Here is a 26,442-nt window from a genome sequence, read left to right as displayed (position 1 = left end):
TTTTCTCTGCTGTTTTTGTCTCCTGCTTTTTTTAGTTTCTCTCCTCCATGCCTCCCTCTCCTGTTTCATCCATTCTCTTTCAATCTGTCTAGCTCCTCTCTATTATGTCCTTCCCAGGGAGACCACGAAGGCAATAACCAAAGCTGTTAGAGGGTCAGTCTGTATAACCTGTGCAGGTGTATGTGTGTATGAACTGCTGCTATAAAATGTGTCCTCCCACCAAACTATTGAACCCAAGGCTAAGTGCAAGCTTTAAATGTAAGAATGAGAAAATGGTCTTGTCCTTCCTGTAGATTTCATGTATATGAGATGTTTGGAAGATGCATGGTGCACAAGGCCAGCTAACAAAAGCAAACTGCAGAAATAGCCAAAGGCAGGCCAGGACAGGTTTCCTGCATTTCAGGGTCAAAAAATTAACTCAAGCTGCCAACAACTCATAAAATGTCATTGCAAATAAAAACAAAATGATTGAGAAAAATAGTCATAAGGTTTTCACACACCTGTTAGCCGATGCCGCCTGCGTTCTTTGTATTCATGCTTTGCACCAGCCTTGGATTCCACTTAAAGTCCAAGTATTAAATCAGTAATGGTATGTAGAATTGGTATTCGCTTGACTGTGGAAGGGGGTTTGGGGAAAAACAGGCTGAGATTGAAAATGAATGTGAACTGCATGATAGTCTGCCTCCTTCCTCTCTCCCATTGTCCCCTATTCTTTCTCCTGCCTCCCTTCCCATGTCACCATCTCTCTTCCTCCTCTCTCTTTCCTCCACTCTTTCTCTCTCTCTCCAGAGGGATTTGACTCTAACTGGCCTTGGCGCCCATAATGAAACCAAATCTATTTAAAGCCAAAAGCGATGCAAGTTTTAATTTCCTATTCCAGACTTAACCTTTTTGGCTGCGCTGCATTTTCACATCCACTTAATAACTTTTTACCCTCTACTCCCCCGCTCCTCCTCCTCTCCCCCTTCATTCTCCCCATCACTCTCACTTTCTGTCGCTTCCTCTCCTCGATCAGCTCCCCTCGATCCCCCTCTCCCCACCCCACCCCACCCCATTGCTCTCAGTGGCGAGGCACAGGCTGCCTCTTCAAGGGCAATATCTGTCAAATGATTCCCCTGTGAAATTAAGACAGAGGCCACGTGGGGCGGGAGGCGGGGTGGCTTTGGATGCAGGGTTGGGGTGAGGAGTAACAAGAGTGTGTGTGTGTGTGTGTGTGTGTGTGTGTGTGTGCGTGCGTGCGTGCGTGCGTGTGTGTGTGTGTGAAAGAGAGGGATTCACAGTTAGGTGGAAGCCCTCCTGTGCCCTTTCTGCTAATCAAACTTATTCGCAGCTGAAAGAAAAAAATAAAAGAGTTGAAAATAGATCTGACAGCAAGTGTTTTGTTGCTTTTTAAAATGCTTAATAATAAAATGGAGGGTTCCAAGAAATGAAAGGCATGGGGAACAAGAAAGAGAGACAGATTAAGAAAAATGACTGGGAAAAAAAGATTTTCCCTTGTCTTTTAATGACCGTGGACTCATGCTGCGTGAAGATGTCTTGTTTTGTTTTTTTTTTTTGTTTTTTTTTTTGAACGGTTGTGTTTATACAAATGGTCGAATAGAAACAATGATCATGTTAAATGATTTAGTGTCATATAATCCCATATCAGAAAAATCCTATTAATAAAATTTGAATGCATGCTATGTGAATTTGACAACAAAAAGTCTCTGTGAGAATACTTCAGGAATATTACAATGGTGCTATAGAACATAAAATATCCATAAACTCTCTATTGAGATCACACGTGTCCATATAAGGATATTAAAGGGATATTATACTGATTTTGCTGCACATTTAGTGTTTCTAAATGTGATGTATGGTAATAACCGTGTCAGCAGTTTGAAGCACATTATGAAACAGTCAGTAATGCTGCCTGATCCTGAACGCACCCCTCTTCTCTTATTTAGAGTTCGATCACATGCTCTTCAGTGCTCAAAGCAAGCACAGCGCCATCTCCTGTTCAACTCTGCTATTACATTCATGAAATGATGGCCCTCTCTGATCACTGACAACTCTGCAACTGACCACAGCAGTGCATTTTCCTTACTGTTCTCAAATACATTTTTTTAAAACTTCTTTAACACTAGCTTTGCATTTATGCGCATAATGAATTGCTTACATCTAATTATTCAATATCTCAATTATCAGAGTTGATAGCCTCATGGCGCACCTCGAGAGCTTAAATTTACAGCCCTATTCCATAAATGTCTAAAATGAAATTAACTTTTTACAAGGTGTCATCTGTGGCTTTTAAGTGGTGAAATTGAAGCCCCCCCCCCACAACCACCTCCTCCCCCCGCACACACACACATACACCACATAATGAGAAGCCATTATTAGGCTGTGATTGGAGCCAGGGTGCCGATATTAAAAGTGGCAGGAGAGGCAATATCACCACAGTGTCTAATACCCTAGTAGATATGTCATATATTTTAAGACAGCTGCTCCACTATTTATAATTAATAGCAATTTAGTCCCTGCAAAAATTGGAAGACAGCTAACAGAGGGATCCTGCTCTATTAAGTTCAGATTCAGAATCAATGTCAAAATGACATTGTGCAGTTTTTTGGTGTGGGTGGTCCAGACTCTGCAGGGCTTATGTAAATACCACAAAGCCCATATGGTGTTATGTGTGTTTTGCACAGAAGATGATTTCCCTTTGATTCTGTATAAAAATAAATGCAGTACAAACAAAAAAGAAATGAAGTTGGCCTCTAAAGACACATGAATAAAAATAATCTGTCGTTATTCTCATGCCTCACAGTCATAAATCACCCCTTCCCAAATGACAGCCTTATACACAGGGTATCAGTGTGGCAAATGGCTCTATCTTATAATAGCAATGTAGCACATAGCAATATTATCTGCTATGGAGTATTGTAGTGCATGTGTCTCAGCGCTGTGCCCTGGAGCGCTAGCCAGATTACACTGGCCCAGCGACAGTCTTATAATAAGACTCGCCCATTAAATCATATCAGCACTGCTTTTTATAGGCCAACACCTCAGCTACAACACTATGAAACTGTCTATCACACAGAAATGTGTGTGTGTGTGTGTGTGCGTGCGTGCGTGCGCGTGCATGCGTGCGCGCGCAAGGCAGGGATGGTGTGTGAGCGAAGGAGACTGTCTGGGAGGAGACGCGTGTGTGTTTTACCAAACGTTGCTGGCGTTTGAGCTGCTCGCCACGGCATCTGACAGCGTTTCATCTTCTCCTTTTATTAGATCAGCCTCGCGCCGCTGTCACCTCTCCTTTCCCTGTGCTTACATCACACGTGCACATGCGCCCTCACGCGCACACACACAGCCAGGCGACCATTGGCTCACCAGCTCCACGAGGATGTTCTGGTTGGTTAGCTGGCCTCTGTTCCATCGGGCTGGGTAGGGAGAGGGCATCCAGGACAACTTTCCATCTCAAATCAGAGTGTGAAAATGCAAACTAGATGGTTGACTGATATGAATGGCGAATCTGAATGAGCATGCATTGTGCGTTGGCTATTTATGGACGGTGTTAAGATGCCTCTTTAATGTGGTGGCCATCATGTGCCACAATTGATTGGGATTCCTGCTTATCACTGGGTTTGGTTCACTAGGGGATGCCAAATGTTTTACACAAAAACGAGTCACAGATCATATCAAGTTAAATTTGGGCAGAACATGCAGCAGACAGTGTTAGTGGCCAATTAAAATACTTAAGTTTTTGGCTTTCTAAGAGACAAACATGTCATTTAGCAGAACTCTGCAGCAAAAGTAGGATGGCATCTTTGTAAAAAAAAGTTTCATATTTCTAAAATCCCAATTATGCTCAGATGCAACGAGGGACTTCTGTTTTGTGAATTGTTTAATGAGTTATTATTAAAATACTGAATGAAATTTACTACTCCAGATTAAGATTAAGATTAAAATGTCCTTAAATGAAGTGCTAAAAACAAACAAAGCCAAACCAATTACCGTAATTATCAGTATAGTGCAATTCTCGCTTTTTTCAGGGTATACAGGACACACAAACATCAGCAAGATTTAAATGTGTGGTTTTGTCTTGACAAACTTCCCCTTGTTGCACACTGTGCTGTAAGTAGTTTTATGTCAGTAGTCACCACAGCTTCACAGGCAGAGCTGTCTTGTCACATTTGTCATCTCTGATGGATGACGTCGATGTGTAGCAGCAAGGAGTTAAAGAAACGATCCCACAGAAGACACGACAGAGCAGCTCAGATTCTTTTGGACAAAGCAGATTGACATGTTTTTGTTCCTTACACTTTATTCGCTGCCTTCTGAGGGACAGTCATCTGTACAGTTGCAAGTTTGACGTGGCGTGCTCGATTGCAACAGTGCAGCCGTGAAGTTAATTCAGGGTGTGTGTTCTTTTTTCCTGACAGCTTTGTGATTTCTTGTCACATCCTCAAAATTTAGATTTGCCTGTGCTGTCACATTTTATGACATTTCTTCTTATCTCAGGTTGTTATTTCTTTAAAGTGTTGCATCTGAGTGGTGTTTTACTGTATTTACTGCGTGTTTGCAATGAAATGGCACTGGAAAGGCATTTTTAGAAGTGTTTTATTTTGCAAGTCATATACTCTATAATTGTTAAGATGCTGTTGAAATCACACATGAATATCTATTAGCCTTTGAAGTCACGTGACTTCCCCAAAAATAATCAGTTGATGATACATTTCCCAAATTCAGCCAGCAGAAACAAATGATCCACACAGTGGGATTTAATTGAAAAGTCTAATTGCATTGTTATTCACGCTCATTTTCATGCTAATGCACCGCTCCATACATACGCCTTCCTTGTCATTTACACACACACACGCACACACACAAACCTATGGTACACTGTGCGCACACAAATATACAGACAAAATCAACTGATAGACAGGAATAGACTCAGACACACAAACTCACTCATCAATGCTGAGACTGAAACATGCCGCACATACAAAGCAATGTAGTATACACACATAGATGAACAGAAAGATTGGCTGACAGGCAGGGAGACCCGCACACGCACGCACACACATGCGCGCACACACACACACACACACACACACACACACACACATGCACACAAACGCAGAATCCCAAGGCCTCTCCACATCTCGGTTAATCCAAGCCGTCAGTCAGTGCTTTGGGGCCTGGATGCTGCCGTTTGATTGTAATTGCAAAAACCGGAGGCAGACCAGGGAGAGCCAGGGATGTCGATAGACAGGTGGAGGGACAGAGGGATGATTCCTCCTGCCTACCCACAAGCCCCTGCTCAGCACACCGTGTGACTTTGTGTCAGCAGTTTGTCTTGCGCATAGCTAATGATGGCTCGACAGAGGGGCGGGCTAGAGTCTGCTGCTGCTGCTGCTGTTCGATCTCTCTGTCTCTATCCTCTGGTCTTCTGCTGAATCCCCAACAAATGAGATTTTGCCTGAGGTGGATGGAAGGATGGTATACGGAGCAAGACCTCTGTCTGCCTGTCTGTCTGTTAAGAAATTTTGCCAGCCATAAAAGAACCTGGAGGTTTTTCTCCTCCTAACCTCCCCATTTCTCTCTCCTGCCTTTCTTTAGCCTCTTCCACCTTCGGTCTGTCTTTCTCTTGCTGCAGCTCCGTCTGTCACTAATTTAAGTCGGAGGCCAGGATAACTCACGGGGAATTGTTTTAATGAAGAAACGGGGGAGGGTAGGAGAAGAGGAAAAAAGAAAGGAGCAGTGAGGGAGATCGGGAGAAGGAGGAGGAGAGGGCAAGGGCAGACTGAGCAGCAAGAAATTGGAAAGAGAGAAAAAAAAACAATAGACTGAGTGGGTTTGAAATGGAAAAAACACAACAGCTTCTCCAATTAAGGAGAAGTTTTTTTTGTTTTGTTTTGTTTTTTTGGTCATGGACAGTCAGTCACACTTGCTTTTGTTGAGTATGTGATGAATTACACCCCTCCACTCCTTCTCCTCTGCCTTTGTTGTGGTGAAGCTCCAGCCGTTTGTACCTCCTACAATATCTTGCACTGTGAATTCTCCATGCCTGTTTACCAACCAGGGTTCTTTGAACTGGCATAGAGGAATGGCTTTTTGAAAAGTCTCTTTGATGATGAGCCCAATTTGTTTTCAACGATAAAAAGTTCGTTTGAACGCTCTGAATTGTGGGCTGACTTCGATGCCTGGGCCTGTCCTGAGCGGCCTGCTGCCTTCCTGTGTGACTCTTTTGTATGAGTGTTTGAGTTGGTGTGTTATCCTCACCTAAATTGAAAAACATCTAATGCATACTCAAATGTTCACTCAAAGCTATCGGTTGTCATGAATATGTTTGTATCTGTCAATTCATTTGATAGACAATTTGACAATACAAAGTAGAAATGCAAATACATATTCAAGGGCATCTTTGTGCTTTTATTTTGAAATAAGTCAAACTACTTATTATAATAAAGCGATATTTATTATAGAATCTCTCATGCAGTAGTTAGTGTAGCTTTGTCAAAGCTAAGCTCGCGGTTACAATATACATATATGAAGGCTGCAGCCTCTATGTACAATATGTGCATTTCACACATTTAGTACAATAAACTTAGACAGCAAGAGGTATTAGAGGAATTTAGAAATTAAAAGTAAGTTAAAACCAAATGAATAGTTATTGCTTACTTGTAAACCGAACATCAGCCTGATTCACCAGAAATTAAAAGTTGTCACTTGTCTCTTAATGTCATGGTCATGTATTTGTTTGTCATGTGTGTAATCTATGAAGTGAATTTAATTTTGCAGTTTCTTATATTTGACTTTACACAGGGAGTAATATGTGTAATATTAAATCTGTTAGTCCCATGCAGGCTAGTATCTCTGTCATTTGTGGTGCTTATTTTTAGCAAACACCTATTGACTTTTCATTTAGACCATTTAGATTTCCATACATCAGGAGGAACTGAGTGAAACAGACTTTGTTATTGCTGGATATTATACTTATAACCAAACCAAACATGGACGTAAAGGGTGAATTCTTAAATTTAATATTACAGTATTTCAAGCTTAAACAACAAACTTATTTGTGTACAGAAAATTAGCGATGACTTTTCTGATTCTCTGTATCCTCAGCTGAAGGACATATTTAGAGGCGGGCATTAATTTTACAGCACTGTAATTCTCAGCATACACAACCAGAAATCCACCAATCACATTATTGATCAGCAGCAGGGGCTGATGGATTACCGTGGCAGATGCACTGACAGGCAGTACATCCGGGGGAGGGGGGGAGTTTTGCATTGCACCGATCAAACGAGACTGCCCCCACTCTCCTACCCTCCCTTCTCCTCTCCCCTCTTTTGATCAGAGTCATTTTGACAGTGATGCATAAGACTCTGCAGCACAGGCCTGGCTGGCTGGCTGGCAGGAAATGCCACAGATCCCCCAAGAGTAGAGGAATTGGGGATTAAACAGAAAAAGACACCCCCTTAAAAAAAGGAGTAAAAAGGAAATCAATGTTTCCTCCCTGGGTGTGTGAGAGCTGTTTAAGGACGCTGCCACTCGTGTGTTTTTTGTAGTCCTTTTCTCTTCAAAAGAGGCTTTTTTTTTTTACATCTAAACTCTGTTTTGTCTCAAGATAAGTCTAGTCTGCCCATCACCTGTTTTAGAAAGTTCTATGTGGAGGTTAAATCGAAACAAATCATCACTATCATCCACCATGCTGTCCTTGTCTCCCTTCCCAACCCATCCTTCCAACTTTCGTTCTTTATTTCTTGCCACTTCTATCAAGGAGAAGTGAATGGCATGCATTTCATCTCTGCAAAGCAATGGTGGGCCTGAAACACCGCAGAGGGAGCGCTGGCTAACAATGAACTGGATTGGGTAGAGTAAATACAAAGGCAAAAGGGAAAAGAAAGCAGCTGGGGAAACACAAAAGGATGGATCTGCAGATGGGAACTAACCTTGCCTGGGTTTCTCTGAAGTTCCTTTACACACACACACACACACACACACACACACACACACACACACACCTTCACCGCACCCATTACTGTCAACCCCTCTTTCTCTGTCTCTCTCTCTCTCTCTCAAGTCATCCTTTTATTTGTCATGTTCAGAGGGCAGCACCAAAGCATTTGAGGAATGGGAGGTTGCAGTGTATTAAAGGAAATGTTGTTTCACAAAAATGGTCATTCCCCCTTCAGCAGGAAATACACAGGCTATACAGTTACTGCACTTCAAAGCTCCCCAGAAAACTTCCCATGAAACGACTTTGATTGTCTGCATCTAAAGGGGACAAGCAGGAAATTTTCTCCCTGGTGGCTCAGCACTGTGGTTCTCACATTGTTCTTGGCTATTTTTAACATTGGGCTTTGTTGCTGTATAAAAGGGACAAGGTATGAATTTATTGGCTCTCACAGAATAGCTTCACAATCATGGTTGCTCATAGAAAAGCTATTATTTTTGGAGGGTAATTGGCGCATTCATGCATTTACCAAAAAATCGGATGACTTTGGCAAAACCACAGACAGAACTGCTGGCATGTAAATAAAAATCAGTACTGACATTTAATGATCTTGAACCCTCGAATCTTGCTTACAAAGCAGCAGCACAAGGAGGATGTCATTATTCATGTTTTTAAATTGCAAGCAATTAACATTTGATAGCATTTGCGAATGAATGGCATCCTGAAATGAAACCTGTCATTCGTGTCTCACATTTTATGCTATTAAAAGTCCCTTACTGACCCATTTCGATGGAAAAATATCACACAGGAATAATGTGTTGGAGGAGAGTAGACTGAAGAAGCCAGTACGTGCAAATCAGTAAGGAGGGGAGGACGGAGCGCTTTAGAAGGAACCAGAGAGAAGTTAGATTGGTTGTTTGGACATGTTAGTTTGAAGTAAAGAGGCTGCAGTCGGGTGGACTGTCTCCATGACATACACACACACACAATATACACACACACATCGACCACAACCTCTTCCCCCTCGCTCCTCCAATGGCCCTGTCGGTGTGCCAGGGCGGGTGATTACCAACGCTCTCCCCCAATTATGGGCTGATTATTCCGCCGCGCTCTAATTGACTGGGGAGATATGCAAATGGCTGTCATTTGGGATGATAAAGGATGCGGGTGCTGGATGCCCCCTGCATTATTTAGCCTCGGCTGTACGCAGCGTGAAGGATGTGGCGTGCGCTTTAATTGCTGAGGAGAGAGAGGTTAAGCTGAACGAGCAGCTGAATTAGAAATGAGGAATTTGGACCCTTTATTTATTTCTTTAGTTTGCTCCTCTCCTTCCATCTCTCTCCGACACACACACACACACACACATATACACACTTACACACTCTATGTCATATGTTTTTTTGTTGTTTTTTTGTTTTTTTTTTTCAGTTCTCTTGGGTGAGTAGAGAGGTGAGGAGGAGGGTGGATGGCACGATGTCATGCTGGAATGCCAGAAATAAAAACATTAGCAGAACCAATACGTGCAGAACAAATAGGGTGAATGTGTGTGTGTGTGTGTTGGTGTAAGGGGAGGTGGTGAGTGGTTGGCTTGTGCATTAAAAACAAGTGTGAAGCACCTTTGCAGACTAATGAAAAAAAGTTTCAACAGCTCAGACAATAAACTGGCTTGGCCTGTCTCCTCTGCCTCAGTAAAGCTACTGTTTTAAGTACACACTTCACTATATGAAAAGTTGGATTCGTAGAGATGGAGTTTGTGCCATATTCGACTTCAATACCTGGACACACAAATAGGCCCAACCGTCATGTTTATTTAGCAACTTAAGGTGTGATGCTAGTTGTGTGAGACACTTTTATCTTATTGTTAGTACAGAAAACACTGGGGCAGGCACAAAGTGAATTGGGACCAGTAGCTAAGTACTCGTAGCTGCTACAGCTTGGCATATTATCAAGGGGAATCAGAGTGAAACTCAACACTAATCCCTCTGGTTTGGAGACAAGCAGCGCCAGATTTTGGCATCTTTAACAGCTTAGGGGTAATAGGGCCTCAAATGTCCCTTTCAAAGTGGTCTGCCCCATATCTACACATTATGAGAGGCTTAAAAGCTGGGCCACTTATCACCCATTGAGCCCCCTATCTTACAACAAGCAATAATTGCACATACAGTGGAGTTACTGTTAGTATTATCACCAGATTTAGCAAATCGTTCTACATCAGGTGTCCACATGACTGTTTGACCCTCACACCTGACTCCAGGAGTGCTCCAAGCTTGTGATGGTGAAAAACAGAGAGAGCTTTTTTTGTCCTCTTATCGAGATGCCGTGGTATTAACAAGAGATTGTCTGGGCTTTATGAAGTGTACAGAAGCAGAATTGAAAAGAAAAGCACAATTGCTTTTCAGTGCTGCTATGGCTTTCCTCTGTGCAACTTTGGAAGGCCCTGAACAGTTTGTTCTTAGGCTGCTTTTGTTCCTGATAACAAAAACAGAGCGAGTCTTCAACAATGCAGCCTAACAAATAGTATGGAGTGTTTTTATATCACAAAATAGTTCCTCCTTAATCATGTATGGCTGCTGTTTAAATCTGCATTATGCTCATAGTGTTGTTTCCTATTAAAACTGTGTGGACTGATACAGTACATCTGTATGTATTATCTACAGTAACTGCTCATTTTAGATTTAATGTGATCTTTTATAGCTACGTATATATCATGTACTAGGGGTTTGGTTCATGCTTTGACCATCTACTGTTACAACATGTAACCCTAAAGTCCTGCCAAGTCCTCACTTGAAAACTTGCAAGTTCTCCTAGGATTGGCCAAGTGTACAGATGTGCAGAATCAGACAATGCTTGTATTGTATTTCAAACATTTCATCTTCCACATGACTACTTCCATGTCTTTTAGTGTGTTTCGTGGCGCAAACACACTACGCATACCTTCACGAAGACGCTTTGTGGGAACCATTGTCCCTATTCGCTTGTTTCCTGTCGTGGACTCACAGACACAAAACAGACACAGAGTTCTTGGAGATGGCTCAGAGAGGCTGTGTGACGCAGCTTTTTGTGTGCCTACCATTCTCAACATTTATAAAGTATAAACACTTCTGCCCTTAGACATCGGAGGACACATTGTACAGCCTAGTTTGTTTCAAACATATAAAACTTGTAAGATGCTTTTGGTGCACAGGTGCTGCAGGACTATGATCATTATCCTGCTGAAGTGCTGTCATATCAGGACATACATTTACAGATGATAGTGTGACAGAGGACAATGTTATGTAAAGTAATCATCTTAACATACAGTCTGTCTAACATTGTGTTGTGGTGGATTACTGTTGATATATCCTATCTGCTGCCATTGCAGGATCACTATGTTACATCTTTGAGTTGTTGCTGGGACAGGAAGATAGTGTGACATCTGTGTCAGTCTTGAGCAGACTCAGAGATTACTGGAAACACAAAGGTCCACGGGCTGACATACAAACTTTGGAGTGCCTGCTGGGAGCTAGCCTAATGCCCGAATGGGTTTGGTGTTTATAAGTCATGCCAAACACCTCCCTTTGGTGCGTAAACAGGGTCTTTGCTTGTATCTGGAGTCTCTCTGCCTTGTGCCTTCTCTCCACACTGAACATTTCACTCACAGACCCTCAGGAGGTGGCAGAGCCTCTGCCTGGGAACTCTTATCTCTGCACACAAGCTCTCATACAGTACATACACATAAACCAGATTGCACACAAACACACACACACACTATCATGCCATGCTGTAGCATTTTCCAATTTGATCAGCATTTCATAGTGTAGTGCTTAAATTGTCACAATTTTTATCAATTCTCATCATCATTGCAAATTATCATCATCATTTCAGCCTTGGTAGATGTTCCAGCTGATTGACATCAAAGGAACAAATGATGGTGTGGGTGTTGTGTTAAATCTCCCTCCACTAAGTCTCTCTCTCCTTGCTATTTCCCCTCTTTCTGTATTTAATAGCACTTAGTGAAGGGTATTACAGTTGGTGCTCTACATGGGGCATCGCATTAAAACCCTCCTTTACACATGCACACATACACTCATCCAGCAGTCCATTTGGATTCATTTGCATGGCATTTCATTTGGATTTTGCCTCAATCGACGGTTTGGGGGAAGGATAAAAAAAAAACATCTTTGTGTAATAGCATTTCCTCTCAGTCTCCAGTGCACCATAAAGATAGAAAGCACAGCGGCCGGAGCCGATAAACGAGTGCAGTGCTGCCATGAGCAGACGTGTCCCTCAGGCCTACAAACGATAGCTATTGGAGTTAATTACAGTTTACATCATCATATTTACCCAGAGAAGAGAAACAGAGAATAAAACTGGCCTCTGAGCCCACTGAGGTGTTATTTCTGTATATACTGTACAGTAGAATCGTCGCTATGTGTAATATTATAGCGGATTTTACTCTTGACCCATGAAAACACAGGTCCTGCATGGATACGTATATACATCGTTAAAAACATAAATACTGTACAGAAATGTAAACAGAAAAATAGCTTTAAAGGAAAGATTCATATTGTTTCAAGTCTGTCTTAGAACAATACTGGACTGCCTGTATTTAGACCAAAAGATTTGTTTTGTCATTGTAATTGTTCTGCCTCTTCTGCTGCCCATGACATCCCTTCTTATCACAATTACAGTGTAATGGGTGGAAGGGAAAATCCACAGTCCTTATTCTGTGACTACAATTATTTCCAAAGTGCAGTCAAAGATGAAATGAGTCTTCAGGAGTCAGTCTTAGTCAATCAAGTGAATGTCTTAAGTTTGAGATTTATTTTTTTTTTCTCAAAATTACAAAATTATGTTGTTCTGATAAGAAGCTATAGTGGAGGGAAAGTAACAGAAAGTAACTGGAAAAATCATAGTCAAAAGTCTTGACACAGATAATACAGGCTGATTTCACACTGAAATCACATTTGGATGGGATCTTCTCTACTGTGTCCTTAAGGCCAGTCTGGTGACTAGCAGGACATGTGGTGGGTGAGAGACATCTCTTATATAGACAGAGCAGATCTGTGGCCTTGGATAGCAACAGATAAGTTATGTTGATAGACAGTCAACTTGCATTTTGCAATGAGCCTGCAGGATCTTCAGGTTTCAGATCATTGGGGTTAACTCAAAGTAGTGTAGCAAATGTACTAAACACAGTAATAATATCTCTATAGTTGCACATAGAAACATATTTTTAAATAAGTAACCACAGAAGTCATTCTTGTCTTTAAAGTGTCAGTATCTAGCCATGCAGAGAATGGTAGCTTTCTATTTAGTTTTGAGATATCTGTCACTGCATTTTCTGCTGTCCTCCACAGTACAGTGGAGGTGGATGGCATTTTATAAACAGGGTCCACAACACTGAGAAAGACATTAAAGTCAATGGAGGGGCGTCCCAGTTGCCCAGTGTTAGCAGCGTCAGCAGTTTAAGTCCGACCACTGAAAAATGCCAGAAAAATATAACTAAAAAAATCAATCAATAATTATTTCAGAATAAGAGCACTGACAGATGTCATGTGATCATCCACAGTAATTGGAGCAAATTTAAGTTTTTTTTAATACTGTGCCCTCTACAATTATTAAGTCAAAGTATTTGTAGGCAGGCGAAGTCTCAGACCTGGATATCCCTTAACCTGGCCAAAACAATGGCAATGCTACCTCCATACTACTAAACACCTATAGAGTTCGGTAAGAACATAGGTTCTTTAATAATGTCAGTGAACTTAAGTACATTTAGTTTTTTTTATAGTAAAAAAAGAGATTTGTAATGCAAAGTATATGCTGTCGTTCTGAGCAATTTGAAGCTGCAAGCGAGGCTGTTTTTGAATGTTACTGCTTATATTGCTCAGTGTTTGAGTTTGTGTTTCGAGCTCTAGTTAGCTGGCTAGCCATCTGATGCAGGGCCCTCAGCCATACCATCCCTCTGACAGGGACAGACAGAGTGAGACAGAAAAATAGATATTTGTGTGTGTGTGTGTGTGTGTGTGTGTGTGTGTGTGTGTGTGTGTGTGTGTGTGTGTGTGTGTGTGTGTGTGTGTGTGTGTGTGTGTGAGAGAGAGAGAGCAAGAGAGAGAGAGAGAGGGGGAGAGAGAGAGGGAGAAGGGCTAGTTTCTCCAGTCATTCTCCTGTAGCCCAGAGGAAGCTGCAGCCACTGGCTCCTCCCTGTCTAGACAGAGAAGAACCACTTCTGCACACAGTCTCTCAAACTCACACACACACACTTGGTGCCTTCTACCATAGCAACTTTGATTAATTCCCAGTGTGCGGTGAGAGAAGACAACATCAGCACCATGGGCAGGGGAAAAAGCCCAGAGTCTGCTGGATGTGACAGCTCTCTGCTTCACACTGATGGCTTATACCCTGCTGGTGTGTGTGTGTATGTCAGTGTGTGGGTGTGTGAGAGTGAGAGCAGGTCAGTAGTGTGAGTGAGGCATGGGATAGGGAGTGTGTGTGTGTGTGTAGCCTCATCTGTCCCTTCGGCCGCATCAGTGCTCAAGCATGTCTCACTGTGACAGCCCAGCAGCGTGTGTGCCTGTCTCACCCACACACACACACACACACACAAACCCAGGCACACTAAATGAGAGAGTGCAAGCAGACACCAACACCAGTGAGGTGAAGGGTCACAAGCGACTGCCTCTCCAATGTTGTGTGAAATGTGTAGATGGCAGTCTCAGCCCATTATGTGCTTATATGCGGCTGCATGTGTGTGTATGTCTTGAGGCGAACGGGGGGCATCTCAAAGTAACTGGTTATTATCACCTCAATATTTTTCTTATTATGACAATTACATGCTCCAGAAGCGAATTAAGCGATACAGGACGCCAAGCGGGAGTGGTTGACAGCTATTTGGAGACTCAATGCACAGAGCAATTTGCAGCCCCGAGCCAAACAAATTGGATTTGGGCCACTTTGGATTGGGGCCCCAGATTGTTGGGCGTTTGGATCTTCCATCCTCATGCCTGCCTGGTTGGTTAGCTGGCTGGCTGACTTCAGTTCTTTAAACATGACTATGTAAAAAACAGTTAGCCATGTAACACAGTTCTGAGCAAAGATGAAGTGTACATATGGGGGAAGAGTGTATATATTGATAAATGCATTATACTGAGCGTCCATTGTGAAATGATGTGTTTCAGCACCCATAAGTTATAACTATCAGTATTTACAATTGACATTGTTATAGACTACGTGCGTTAAGCTTTCCCATCCTTTCATGTTATATAGTGCTGCTACTGTTCTGGTCTTGGGCCACACAGCTGTGCTCAAGTGTGTGTATAATCCAAATGAGCCTAACAGCCTCTAAACGAATTACTGGTACACATTTTCCCACCCCTAAACTGCCACTGGAAAAGCTGGCAACAGCACCCAATTAGGTGAAATGCAATTATTCCCATCCATTCACACAATTAGCCTGTGGGTTAACAACCTAGCTGTACATCCGGCTAGCTCTCAGTGTTTTGGAAAAGCCATCGCCATGGTTACACCGGTTCTCATGGTAACCTCAGTGTGTCAAATGGCATGCACCCATGGAAGTCATTCAGTCGAAAATAACATTCAGCCCTATTGGAGGAGGCAGCGAGTTACATCACTCAGCTCAGAATATTGGCTGACTTGATTGGCTGAGACCGGCAGTGGTACCATGGGTGAGAAGGAGAGAGAGGAAGAGAGATAGGAAAGCATGTGCCCCATGTGTTCAGTGGTGCAAGGGAAGATAATGCCAGGCGACAGGCTGGCAGAGCGGGTGGGCACTCACAGCGGCATGATGGAAAACAAAGGCTTTGTGTGTCACTGCCGATATTGCATTAACCAAAACAAGCAGCCATAGACAGACTGCCACACTGACTTGGTTGTCTGTTCCACAGGATAAGCCATGCATGGAGAGAAAGAGATGGGGGATGCCTGTCTCACTATTTATATGAAATAACATCGTGCTAGGGTAATGAGAAAAAGTTTGCTTGCTGTTGACATAGAATTGAACAAAACAAATGGCTTTTCTGACAGCAAGTGCAGTCCAGGCATACAAGGCTTGGTAGATATTTGCAGTGTCGATTATGGAAGCTAAATTGAAACTTTCTGTCTATATTCAAAATTAAAAATTTCACCATATGATTCAGATTCAGATCAGATTTTCAATCTACAATCTGCACTAAAGCCTGAGAAAATAACCTTTTTAAAGAATAAGGCCTGTAATTTCCTATTTGTGGTTATTTTCCACAAATCCAATAGAGACTAAAACTCAAAACGCAGAGTGTAAACAGAGCAAAGGCCACATGCATGTGCAGGTGGCTCCTTTTTTACTTCAGAGACTATAATAAGTAATAGTCCCAGTTAGCCTTAGCCTTTGAAGCACTTTTTTGAAAAAGTCACCTATTTTGTGAGACAGAAACATGTCACCCACAGTTTCTGGATAAAAATGGAAATGTACAGCACCTCCAGGTTCTGGAGCTAAACCAGGTTCTGGATTCACAGACATTACGGTGAGCACGCAGAACTTATTGTTGGTTTTAGTCTCTCTGTGTGGGATTTGTGGAAAATAGCAAAAACATAGAAAATCGCTGGTCTTATTTTTTATGGTCGGGTTTGATTGTTTTCACTGTAGTTTTTACTTGTGCAGTTGTCTAGCAAGATATTAACCTATTACACTTACCTCCTCTCTCTGAGTCTGACATCTGAAGAAAAGACTGTAGCGTACTTCTTGTTGATGTTAAAATGGATCTCCCTAACATTCAGTGGCCTGCTTGAGGAACAATCAGAGAGCAGCGAGCATTAAAAAGTTATCTCTTTCTAGCGTGGATATGTTCGAAAAAATCCTTTATGTCTTCATTAATGTAAAGTTGTGTTTGTTTTGATCAACTTATAGTGATATAAATGATATAGACAGACTGATAGACTCTGGGATGACAGTAACGGTTGCACAGGACTCAGGTGGAGCAGGAGTGGAGGTCAACAGGCCTGGTGTAGCAGGTAGGATCAGCTGCCATACATCCGCAACTCTTCCCCTTCCTCCCCAGTCAGGCACCAGTCAGGAAACCAGGGTCACTTACAGGTGACTTCCCCCATATTCAGCTACAGCTGCGGCACAGCCACTAGTATGTGCATGTGTTGCGTGTACTTCTGTCTTTGTGAGGACCATGTTGAGTATCATTCTATCAGAGCAAGGACATTTTGGTCAGTTGTCACTTTTTTTTACGACTCCTGATTGGTTGAGTTTCAGGCATTTAGATGTTTAAAATCACATCGCATCACTTCTTTCCTCTTCTTTTCTGCTACTGCGGCTTCATTTCCATCTTTCCTTACATGTTACACTTTCCTGCAATGAGTGGTCTTTCAGGAATCCCCCCCCCCCAAACAGGGAATACCTACTAAGCTTGCATCCACTGCACGCACACAAAGACACAATCCTCTGCTCACCACAGGGAATGAAGTCTGTGACGTCGGTCTTAATGAAAGACCATTACAACTAATTTTCAATTCAACAGTATCATAATGGCGTCTACTGTGGGGTAATGTCACTATGACTTCTGAGACTTTATCTCAGTGATCACAGCAGGTCACAGAAAAGTCAAACGCTGTTCACGGACAGTGTAAATGTTGAACTTTTTTTACATGCAGTGCGTAAAGCAAGCATTGTAAATATGTTGCGTCTTTGCTTCAGATATTTCACTTCTGTTTTTATAGATTATACATTCTGTTTTTTCGGCCAAGCAGTATTTCAACCATGCTGAAAAAGTGGCAGTAGTGTTATTTTATTATGACATAATATGTACCAGAAAAATGCTGTGCTTGCTTGAGCTTACATTTAAATTTAACACCTGCTGCATGTCATGTCTAATCAACTGCTTGAGTGAACTTCATAAATACTCACTGTAAGTCCTTTCTTATGTTCCAGGATCTGTCTGGCTCAATTGATGACCTCCCCACTGGGACGGAGGCTGGTCTTGTTTCAGCCGTGAGCGCTGGTGCCTCCTCCAGCAGCAGTAGTAGTAGCCAAGGGGAGCATGGAGGCACCAGTAACCAGGGACAGTCCCCCTTCTCCCCACACGCATCCCCCCACCTCCCTAGCCAGAGAAGTGGGCCCTCTCCCTCCCCTGTGGGGTCACCTGCAGGTTCCACTCAGTCCCAGCATTCCCGCTCTGGCTCTGGACCAATCTCTCCTGCCAGCGGACCCTCTGCCAACTCTGCCGCAGCAGGTAGGGCAGCCATCAGAGCCTCTCAAAGTATGTGCACATAGATCTTTATAATCTAATTTTACATTGATGAATGGTGTAACTTGTAACATGATAACGTTATTAGTTTAATCACCACAAACAAACAAGACTACCACTGACAAGATTTGCTGTCAGAACCAGACACTACACTGCATCTTACATCATGTACCGCTGCATTAGATTCCCAGGGAAATTTACTAAATTGTTTTACAGCTTAAAGGGAAATTGCTTTGTGCCACCAAACAAGAGGAAGGGAAATTAGAAAACAATCACAAACATACTCTAGTCTGTGATGTCACATCAGGTATATTGCCTTTGACAGCTGATGAAAAATAGCTGCTGTGACATCAGTGTTTGGAGTGTGGTAAGTACCAGTTTGTATGTTGTCTTTATTTTTTGTTCAAAATTCTAGTTTTTAAGATAGTACACCAGTAAACTGGTTGCTGCTGTAAACCTGTTTCTGCTTGACCTTTCCATTTATTTTGCCAAAGCTTGATTTCATTAGTTTTTAAATATGTGCATTTAAGGAGGATTTTAAAAAGGTCATGTCAGAAAGTGACCCTGATGCCAATAGGCATATAGGCATCTTTATTTAAACAGGAAAAGAAATGAGGCCCAGAAAAAGGCCCAAAAAGTTAAGTTAATTTGATAAGATTACCTATAATGATGCTGTCCATGTAAACTTACCCACTGAGATTTTGCTGGAGTGGCAGATGAGCAGGATTTAACTCTATTTTGGAGCTGTCCAGACGACCTGTAGCATAAAGGTGACAACAAACTGGTCTAACAGCATCTTTTTTTCTCATGTCCAGTTGACTTCACACCACATACATTTTCATTCTTCTGATGTGGATAGGAAATGAAACTGAGTGCACACTGCACCAGAAGACCAAATAATATCAATCCCACCTGTCTAGACTTTGATATCTCTGGTCCATTTGAAACCCTAATTTGGAACCCTGAACAATATTATAGCATAGTGCACAGTATTTAATGGAGTATGTCTCATTCATTTTCTTCACACTGTCTTTTGTCCTGGCATAGTAGGGATTTCTTAAGTCTTTGATCATGTTGTTGTAGAAATACATCCTTACATTACAGTCCAGTTTTAATAAAGTCCATCTCTCTACTACCCATGCATTTCACAGTGTTTCCCTCATTTCCATCCAGACAATATTTCCTCTTCATTCTGACTGTTAATGAATTGAGACTGACTGGTAGTAGAGGAGCTCCCATCTGATTTATAGGCTTATTTAAGAAATGGCAGGCCAAACAAGACACCACCAGGTTTATCAGACCATGCGCGATGTGACTATGTGTCTCCTGAGGCCATAGCGGAGTGCATAACCAGTTAGATAAACACTGAGCATTATAAACAAGTGTGAATTTGATTTTCCTCAGACAGCTGGTTGAATGTGCATGCATACCGTTCCCGCCTGGCCTCCCCATCATCCCGCCACCTTTCTGCCTGACTGAGTGGCTGACCGGCGCATCGGCATGTCTCAGACCTGTCAGTCACTCTGACAAGGCGGGGCAAACTGTCTTGAGTGAGATCCTGACACCAGCTCCTCCTCTATCTCCTCTTCTCTTCGCACCCGCTTACTAGAGTGATTGACGCTAATGAAAAACTGGGACAGTGGTTTTCCAGGCGCTCGTGCCAAGAATTATGACGAGAATCCGGAATGAGGCGGCAAAGACGGGAACCGAAACCGATTGCTGGGACATGATTAATAACAAAATATTTAAAAATATTCCCCATGCCAAATAAATGGTGATAAAGCGTGGAGCAGTGACTAACATCTGGCATGTTTTAGCTGCTGTACTACAATCAGTTTGAATTAGATGGAGGAGCAGCCAGCCTGAGAGAGACACAGGAGAACTAATGTGGTTAGCAGACATCTGATTACTAACGCTCCACTTTCTAACACTTCATCACAAGTTAGGACACTTTGGTTAATGTTGTTGTAGTTCAGTACAAGCAAAGGAGTTTGCAAGCAACACTGTGTTTATGTGTATGTGTGTGTGTGTGTGTGTTTGTTGTTTTCTGGTATTTGTCACTTTAATACTCCCACTTCTGTTACTTCTACAGCCATAAAAACACATTCTTCATTATTTAAACCAGTTGTGTGAACAACAGCTTCCCCCAAATAAACAATATAAAGCCAAACATTAATAAGCTAATTAATTAGTGTGAAACACTAAGACTGTTTTTATCTGCAGCAGTTTGAGCTCCAGTCAAGACGAAGTCAAAACACAACATATCTTGTGGTGCATTCTGCTCCATTAAGGCTGGTGAAATTCGTTTCTACTATAATTGATTCTGTGCCTTGACTGTCAAAATCAGTTGTTTACACTGATTGTCAAGGAAGTTTGAAAAACTACTGCTGTATGTATGATTCATATTAACTGTCTGGGCCTTTGTCCACATAAATACAAAGAAAACACAGAAACAATCTATCAAAGTGTCACAAAGTGTATTAGTGTGGATTTTCTTTTTTTTTTTTTTTAGACAAACCAAAAACCCACATACAGTATACACAGGCACTCATCAGCCACAACATTAAAACCACAGGCAGCTGGAGGTAATAACACTGATTCTTGAAGGTCATGTGTTAGAAATAAGTGTAGGGATGTGGCATAAATTGTGATGGCTAAACTACTGGGTCAGAGTGTCGTCAAAATAGCAGGATTGTGGGGTGTTTTCAGTATCACAGCTTACAGAACCTAAAGGATGTGCTGCTGACGTCTTGGTGTCAGGGAACAGCTTCAGAGGTTTGGTGGAGGGTCAGAGCTGGATCGTTGTGTGTGAGGCAGGCGACTGACATACTTGTGTCACTGTGTGTAAGATAGATACAGATATAGATATAGATATTGTATTTACCTGTATATCACTGAGCAGTCCCAGTGCACACATTACCCTTGGCCAGAGGACAGCACGTCCATCATGTTATATTTTCAAATGACTGCCACACACACATACACACACACACACACAGTAGCAAAGGAGTGAGGGAATGCATAGGAACACATGAGCACACATACTCACACAACAGCTTATTTCATACAATCACACTACACATATACAGTCACACATTTAAATCACCTATATATGCTTGCTTGGTTGAGTGACTGTTGTCTGAGCATGTGTGTTTATGAATTGGGGGGGGGGGATTGACAGATTGCCAGCCTATCACACACCCATACACTTGCACAAATCTATCTTGTCGGAGCTCCGTGGCATGCCTGTGATTCCCTCGTCTCCTCACTTCTCCTCTCTCTCTCCCTTTCTCTCTCTCTTTCCATCTCTCCATGAAGCAAATCCAATACACTGTAACATTATCCGGGCCTCGCCTTGCTATTTGGATTCTCTCCCGGAGCCAAAAAGGCACACACAGGGCCAAATTGATTTTCCTGTTGCGCTAGATTTGTGACAGTCGAGCAGAAATCACATTGCTCAACCGCCAACCTCCCTCTTCTCGTCCTCCACCTCGTATACACACACATACATACACAAAAAACAGACTCTCACACACACACCCCTCCTTCCTCCCAGTGTCTCTGAAGCAATTCAGAGCATCCTCAGAATATTTTTCTCTTTCCATGAGACATCGGGGACGAGGCAAACAGACATTCGTCTCTCATCTGGATGGATGTGGGGCGGAATGGGAGCGCCGGCATTCGAGCTTCCATCACTGACTCTCAGCTGTAGGGGAGAGCGGCAAAGTCATCCAGTCAAAGTGCAGAACACAAGGCCCTGAAAAAGTTCAGCATTCAGAATCCCTCAGTTAGTGTCGTCCCAACTGCAGCAGCCACAGATTTGCTTCAAATGGCTCATTTGATGTGCTTGGCTTTCCAAAGCGCTGCATTTCCTGGATATTTCTGGATATAGATAAAGTGCTTGGTGAGAGTATATACATGAACTGGATTGACAAGTTGTCTCGGGGTTGACAACCTGTCAGTACTTCTTTCCAAAAATTAGTCAAAACATTAGCATTGCTAGGCTGTACCTGATTCATATTAAATCAAACGTCACACAAACACGGTGCACAGAAAAACTCAGTCAGCATCAGCTTGGATCCTTGTTTCTGATAAGATGGAGCCAATAAGGTGCAGTGATGCCTGCTGCTGTGTGTTGACAAATGATATTGTTAACAACATAGACAACATGGTGACTCTTTTTACAGATCTAAACATAGTGGAAATCACCTGTAGATGTTTGTTTAGGTTGTAATATTGTAACTATGGAAGCCTGTGTGCCCAATATAGAAGCAGTTGCGTGTTCTTTGCTAAAACATTGGGTCATTCTAAAGAGGAACCCTGGGAAAAGGGTTTGTCATTCAAAGCTGGCAAAGAATGTTCTCACGCTGTTCTCACTAGGTGTACCGTAAGACCCAGCAGATTTTAACTGCTTAGAATACAAGTTACAACCTTAAGTCCCTGTCAGCATGACTGTCTCTGTTTTGGCTGCTATCAGACACAAAGTAAATTAGATTGGAACTATCTGTATTTATGATAGTTTTCTGGTCTGGTATGTGTTTAAAGGTATTTTCATCTCTCTGTGCATGTCTGTGTTTACACATTTGTGTGTGCCTGCCTTTTGAAGGTCAAACTGCAATACTTTACACTTTGTGCATCTACTAATTGACACAGAGCACAACTACATTTTGCCACTTTTCCACTCACTCTGCTTTCTTCAGAAAATCAAAAAAATACCCACCTCTCCCTCTTCTATCTTTCTCTCTCTTCTCTGTCTACTAAGGTCCTCAGAGGTCCAGTTAACAGTGCCTGCCTGTCCTCCCCTCTTCCCCTCCTCCTCCCCTCTCCTCTCCTCTCCTCCCTCTTCCGTCTCTCCTCACCTCTCCAAGTTTTTATTTTCTTCTAAAGAGATGATTGGAGCTTGCGGGCGAGCGCTCGGCAGAGTTTAAGCTGTTTATCTGCGCTTCGCTTCAAGTGCTTCCAGGGCCTAGAAAAGGACAGAGAGGTCAGGGCGAGTGGAGAAGGAACAGGGGAAGGAGATAGATAAAGGATGGGAGACAGAGAGGGAGAGAAGGCCAGGCCTGTCCGGTCTGTTCGCTCAAGGCTCCTTCCCTATGACTCTCCTCCAACCCGCTTTACATCCACGCTTGTCCTTTACATTGTCTCCCAGCCTAGCCTGAGGTTTGTGTTAATTTTATATTTACAGAAAAACACATTTCTGCCTCTAATTATGGTAATGAGAACCACAGAAAAAAGGCTGTTGCCATTTTACAATGCTGGGGTCAAAGGTCAAGCACAGATGCCTGGAAGGAGGTGGAGGGATGACCTCAGATTAGGCTTGCATGTGAAAAGGTAGCCATTTTTAAAAACAATTTTAGTGAACGACTTTGCCAGCGAGAAAGAAAAACAAATTTACATGCAGCAAAATATCATACTAGAAAAGATGCCGCAGGGATGCTCAACCAAAACTTATATTTCTCATCTGCGAGTGGTGAAGTTATTACAAGAAAGCAGTGGAAGACAGTTTGGGGTGGGCGGGGGGGAGTGCTTGAGTTTTTATGCAAGTGTGTTTTGCAGTTTGGAGTGTGTGGAGCCAGGCGAGTTTTGTAGTCACACCACTCCCTAAGAGGCTGCGTGGTGGGAACACTGCCTCTGGCTGTCCCTGTCCCTCTCTCTTTCTCTCATTATTTTTATCGTGTTCGCTTTCTCTTATGTTCCCTCTTGTGTCTCACGTTCCCTCGTCCCCACCCTTTCCTCCCCATCTCTGTTTGTGTCTGCTGCTTTCTTCGCTCAGAGCGTTGCTGTGGTACGGGCCTCCCACCGAGGAACAAGGCTGAATTTTCCATCCACATTTATGCTTCTGTTCTTCCCTTTTATTTCCCCACATCTCTCCTCCAGCACTTTCTCCTCTTCTGTCCTCCTTTTTTATTCCTTATCCCCATCCACACAACTCCCCACCACCACCACTGCCCCCACTACCACAACCATCCACCCGAAATCTTCCTCCCACCTCCCACATGCGTCTCTTTCCTACTCCTGATGGCTGCTCGTGTTCAGAATCAAACAGCAATATGCCCTCTCCGCAGGCATTATATTCACAAAGCACACCGTCGGCCAAAATGAGAAGGGGAGGGGGGGAAACGCGCCTGCTTGCTGCGTTAGCCGTTTAGAGAAATCCCATTCTAACACTGTCCGACTGGAAAACCCTAGCCGGAGCAGAGCGCGCAATTATTTTCCCTCCCCAAACCTATTTTCTTGGTTTCTCTCACTCCATTGCTCTCTCTCCCCCGCATCCTGCTTGCTGTTTTTTAGCTTAAGCTGCAGTTTTGCTTTACTTACAGTTGCTACTCAGCATTGGAAGTAATGAGGATCTTGGGAGAGCGCTTGTTTTGCGAGCCACTGCAGGCCTGCGCTCGTCCCCTATAGGGAGAGTTAACTGGCATTAGCCCCCGGCTTGGAGAGGCATTGACTCGCACCCATTGAGATCTAAACCACCATTATTGGAGCCCGCTGTTTATCTGCCTCTTTCCCCTAAAGACACAGCAAGTAGGGGATATTACCTTGGTGTGTGTTTATGTGTGTGTGTCTGTTTTGGCTGGAGTAGGTGTGTGTGCATTTACAGCCTAAGGGTTGTATTATAAGATGGTGCTGAAGCAGCCCTTTCTCTATATTCTACACCGAAGTATTTGTACTCACCGCCGTTACCTCACAAATGTCCCCTCCTGCTGCAGGGGCCCTCTATTTGCGAGAATCTATGTGTGTGTGTGTATGTGTATGCAGGTATACAAACATCTGCATGCCCTTGCAAGCATGCACACACATCTACTAATGTATACCTGCACCTTTCCTTCACTGGCAATTAATAAAAGTCTTTTCATTAACTCTAGACTCTATGGTTTAAACACACACACACACACACACACACACACACAGTACCTCTGAAGCTTAATATTACCAGGGCCATGAAACAAAACAGAAATATAGCCACAAGTACTCTCCCTTGGCTTTGAACTTACCCGACATTTGCGTTTGAAACCCTGATGAAAAAAGCATCAAAGACCACACTCTCTCTCTTCAAAGCAGACTCAGGGTTGCCTCTGTAGTCCTTGCGGAAGAGAAATTTAAAATGTGTATTGGGTTTTTAGTGAGGAGCATTATCTCCAAAAACGCAATGAACTCCCATTACTTTTGGCCCTGCTGCCTTGTATCATGAGGAGAAAGTAGAAAATGGATGTGCTTGCTAAGTGCCTTTTTACTGAGAGGAAATTACAGTTATTTGACTGTTCAGAGGCATTCCAAAGAAAATCCTCCTTCTTCGTCTTCACATAGCAAGTCTCCTCCTTGTAAAGCTGATCATTTCTGTTCCTCTTTGAACCCTATTGGGCTCTGATAGACCAATGTTAAAGACAGGTGCACAAATGTCAGGTTTGGAGACCAGAAATTACAGATTAATACTGAGAAAGAAAGAAAGAAAAAAAGAAAAACATTTAGTTTAAAAATATAATTTAATTACATTGAATAAAAAAATAAGATGTTCTGAAATTGCTACTTCCAATATTTTAAATGGCTTTTAATGGCTTTTTTTTTTTTTTTTTCTATTTCTGTGTGCTCAGCTGGGCACTTGCCAAGGTGTAAATTACAGATAGCGGTTAAAGACGCAGGCTGAGGGACAGCAAGATATTGTCATGCCCCTGATTGTCATATGTGCCAACAGTGTTACAGAGGAACACATGCAAAGAAATCCAAACACAAAAAGGCACAAGAAACATGAATCTGAATGCATGAAATCACATGTAATCACCTGCACACAAACAGTTACATATGGCGAATAGCTACACCCACACAAACCCACAGTTACATCAACACAAATATTAATTCGCACATGCACACCAGTCAAGTGGTGAAAGCATTTTTGTACCATTTATTTGTTTTACATTTTCATTCAAAGCTTGCAAAGACAGTTTTCTATGGACAGGGAAAGATATACAGTCAGTTCCCGCTGACATTTAGCTCTCTCCTCTCCCGCTCTCTTACTCTGAGCAGCACATGGAGAAGAACTGCACGTCAAAGATTCAGCATATGAATTATTAATGGTACGGATAAAATGTGCCAGGACTCACCGTGGAGCCTGTTTGTTTTATTTGGACGTAATTATTTAATGGCACCTTGTTAAAAATGATAGTGAGGAGAGAGGAAGGCAAGGGTGGAAGGGAAGAGGAGAAAATGTGAGAAGAGGCTTTGTTTGGACAGTAATTGGTAGTGAAATAATTACAAAGTACTCATAGCTTCACTCATTCA

At 42.6% G+C, this 26,442-nt stretch overlaps 1 protein-coding gene across 8 annotated transcripts in view; it reads left to right on the top strand.

The window, feature by feature from the left end:
- Positions 1 to 26,442, top strand: part of LOC113125879 (AT-rich interactive domain-containing protein 1B-like) — a 188,974-nt gene that overhangs the window by 124,912 nt on the left and 37,620 nt on the right. For 5 of the 8 annotated variants that reach the window (XM_026299528.1, XM_026299510.1, XM_026299480.2 and 2 more), the window contains one exon: positions 17,850 to 18,177. In XM_026299528.1, coding sequence (XP_026155313.1) covers positions 17,850 to 18,177 — 328 coding nt within the window. The remainder of the gene's footprint in view (positions 1 to 17,849; positions 18,178 to 26,442) is intronic. The other 3 variants (XM_026299538.2, XM_026299499.1, XM_026299519.1) reach the window with 1 other exon arrangement.

This window comes from Mastacembelus armatus, chromosome 22 (assembly GCF_900324485.2).
Source record: "Mastacembelus armatus chromosome 22, fMasArm1.2, whole genome shotgun sequence".
NCBI lineage: Eukaryota > Metazoa > Chordata > Actinopteri > Synbranchiformes > Mastacembelidae > Mastacembelus > Mastacembelus armatus.
This window is presented reverse-complemented; position numbering and strand designations above follow the sequence as displayed.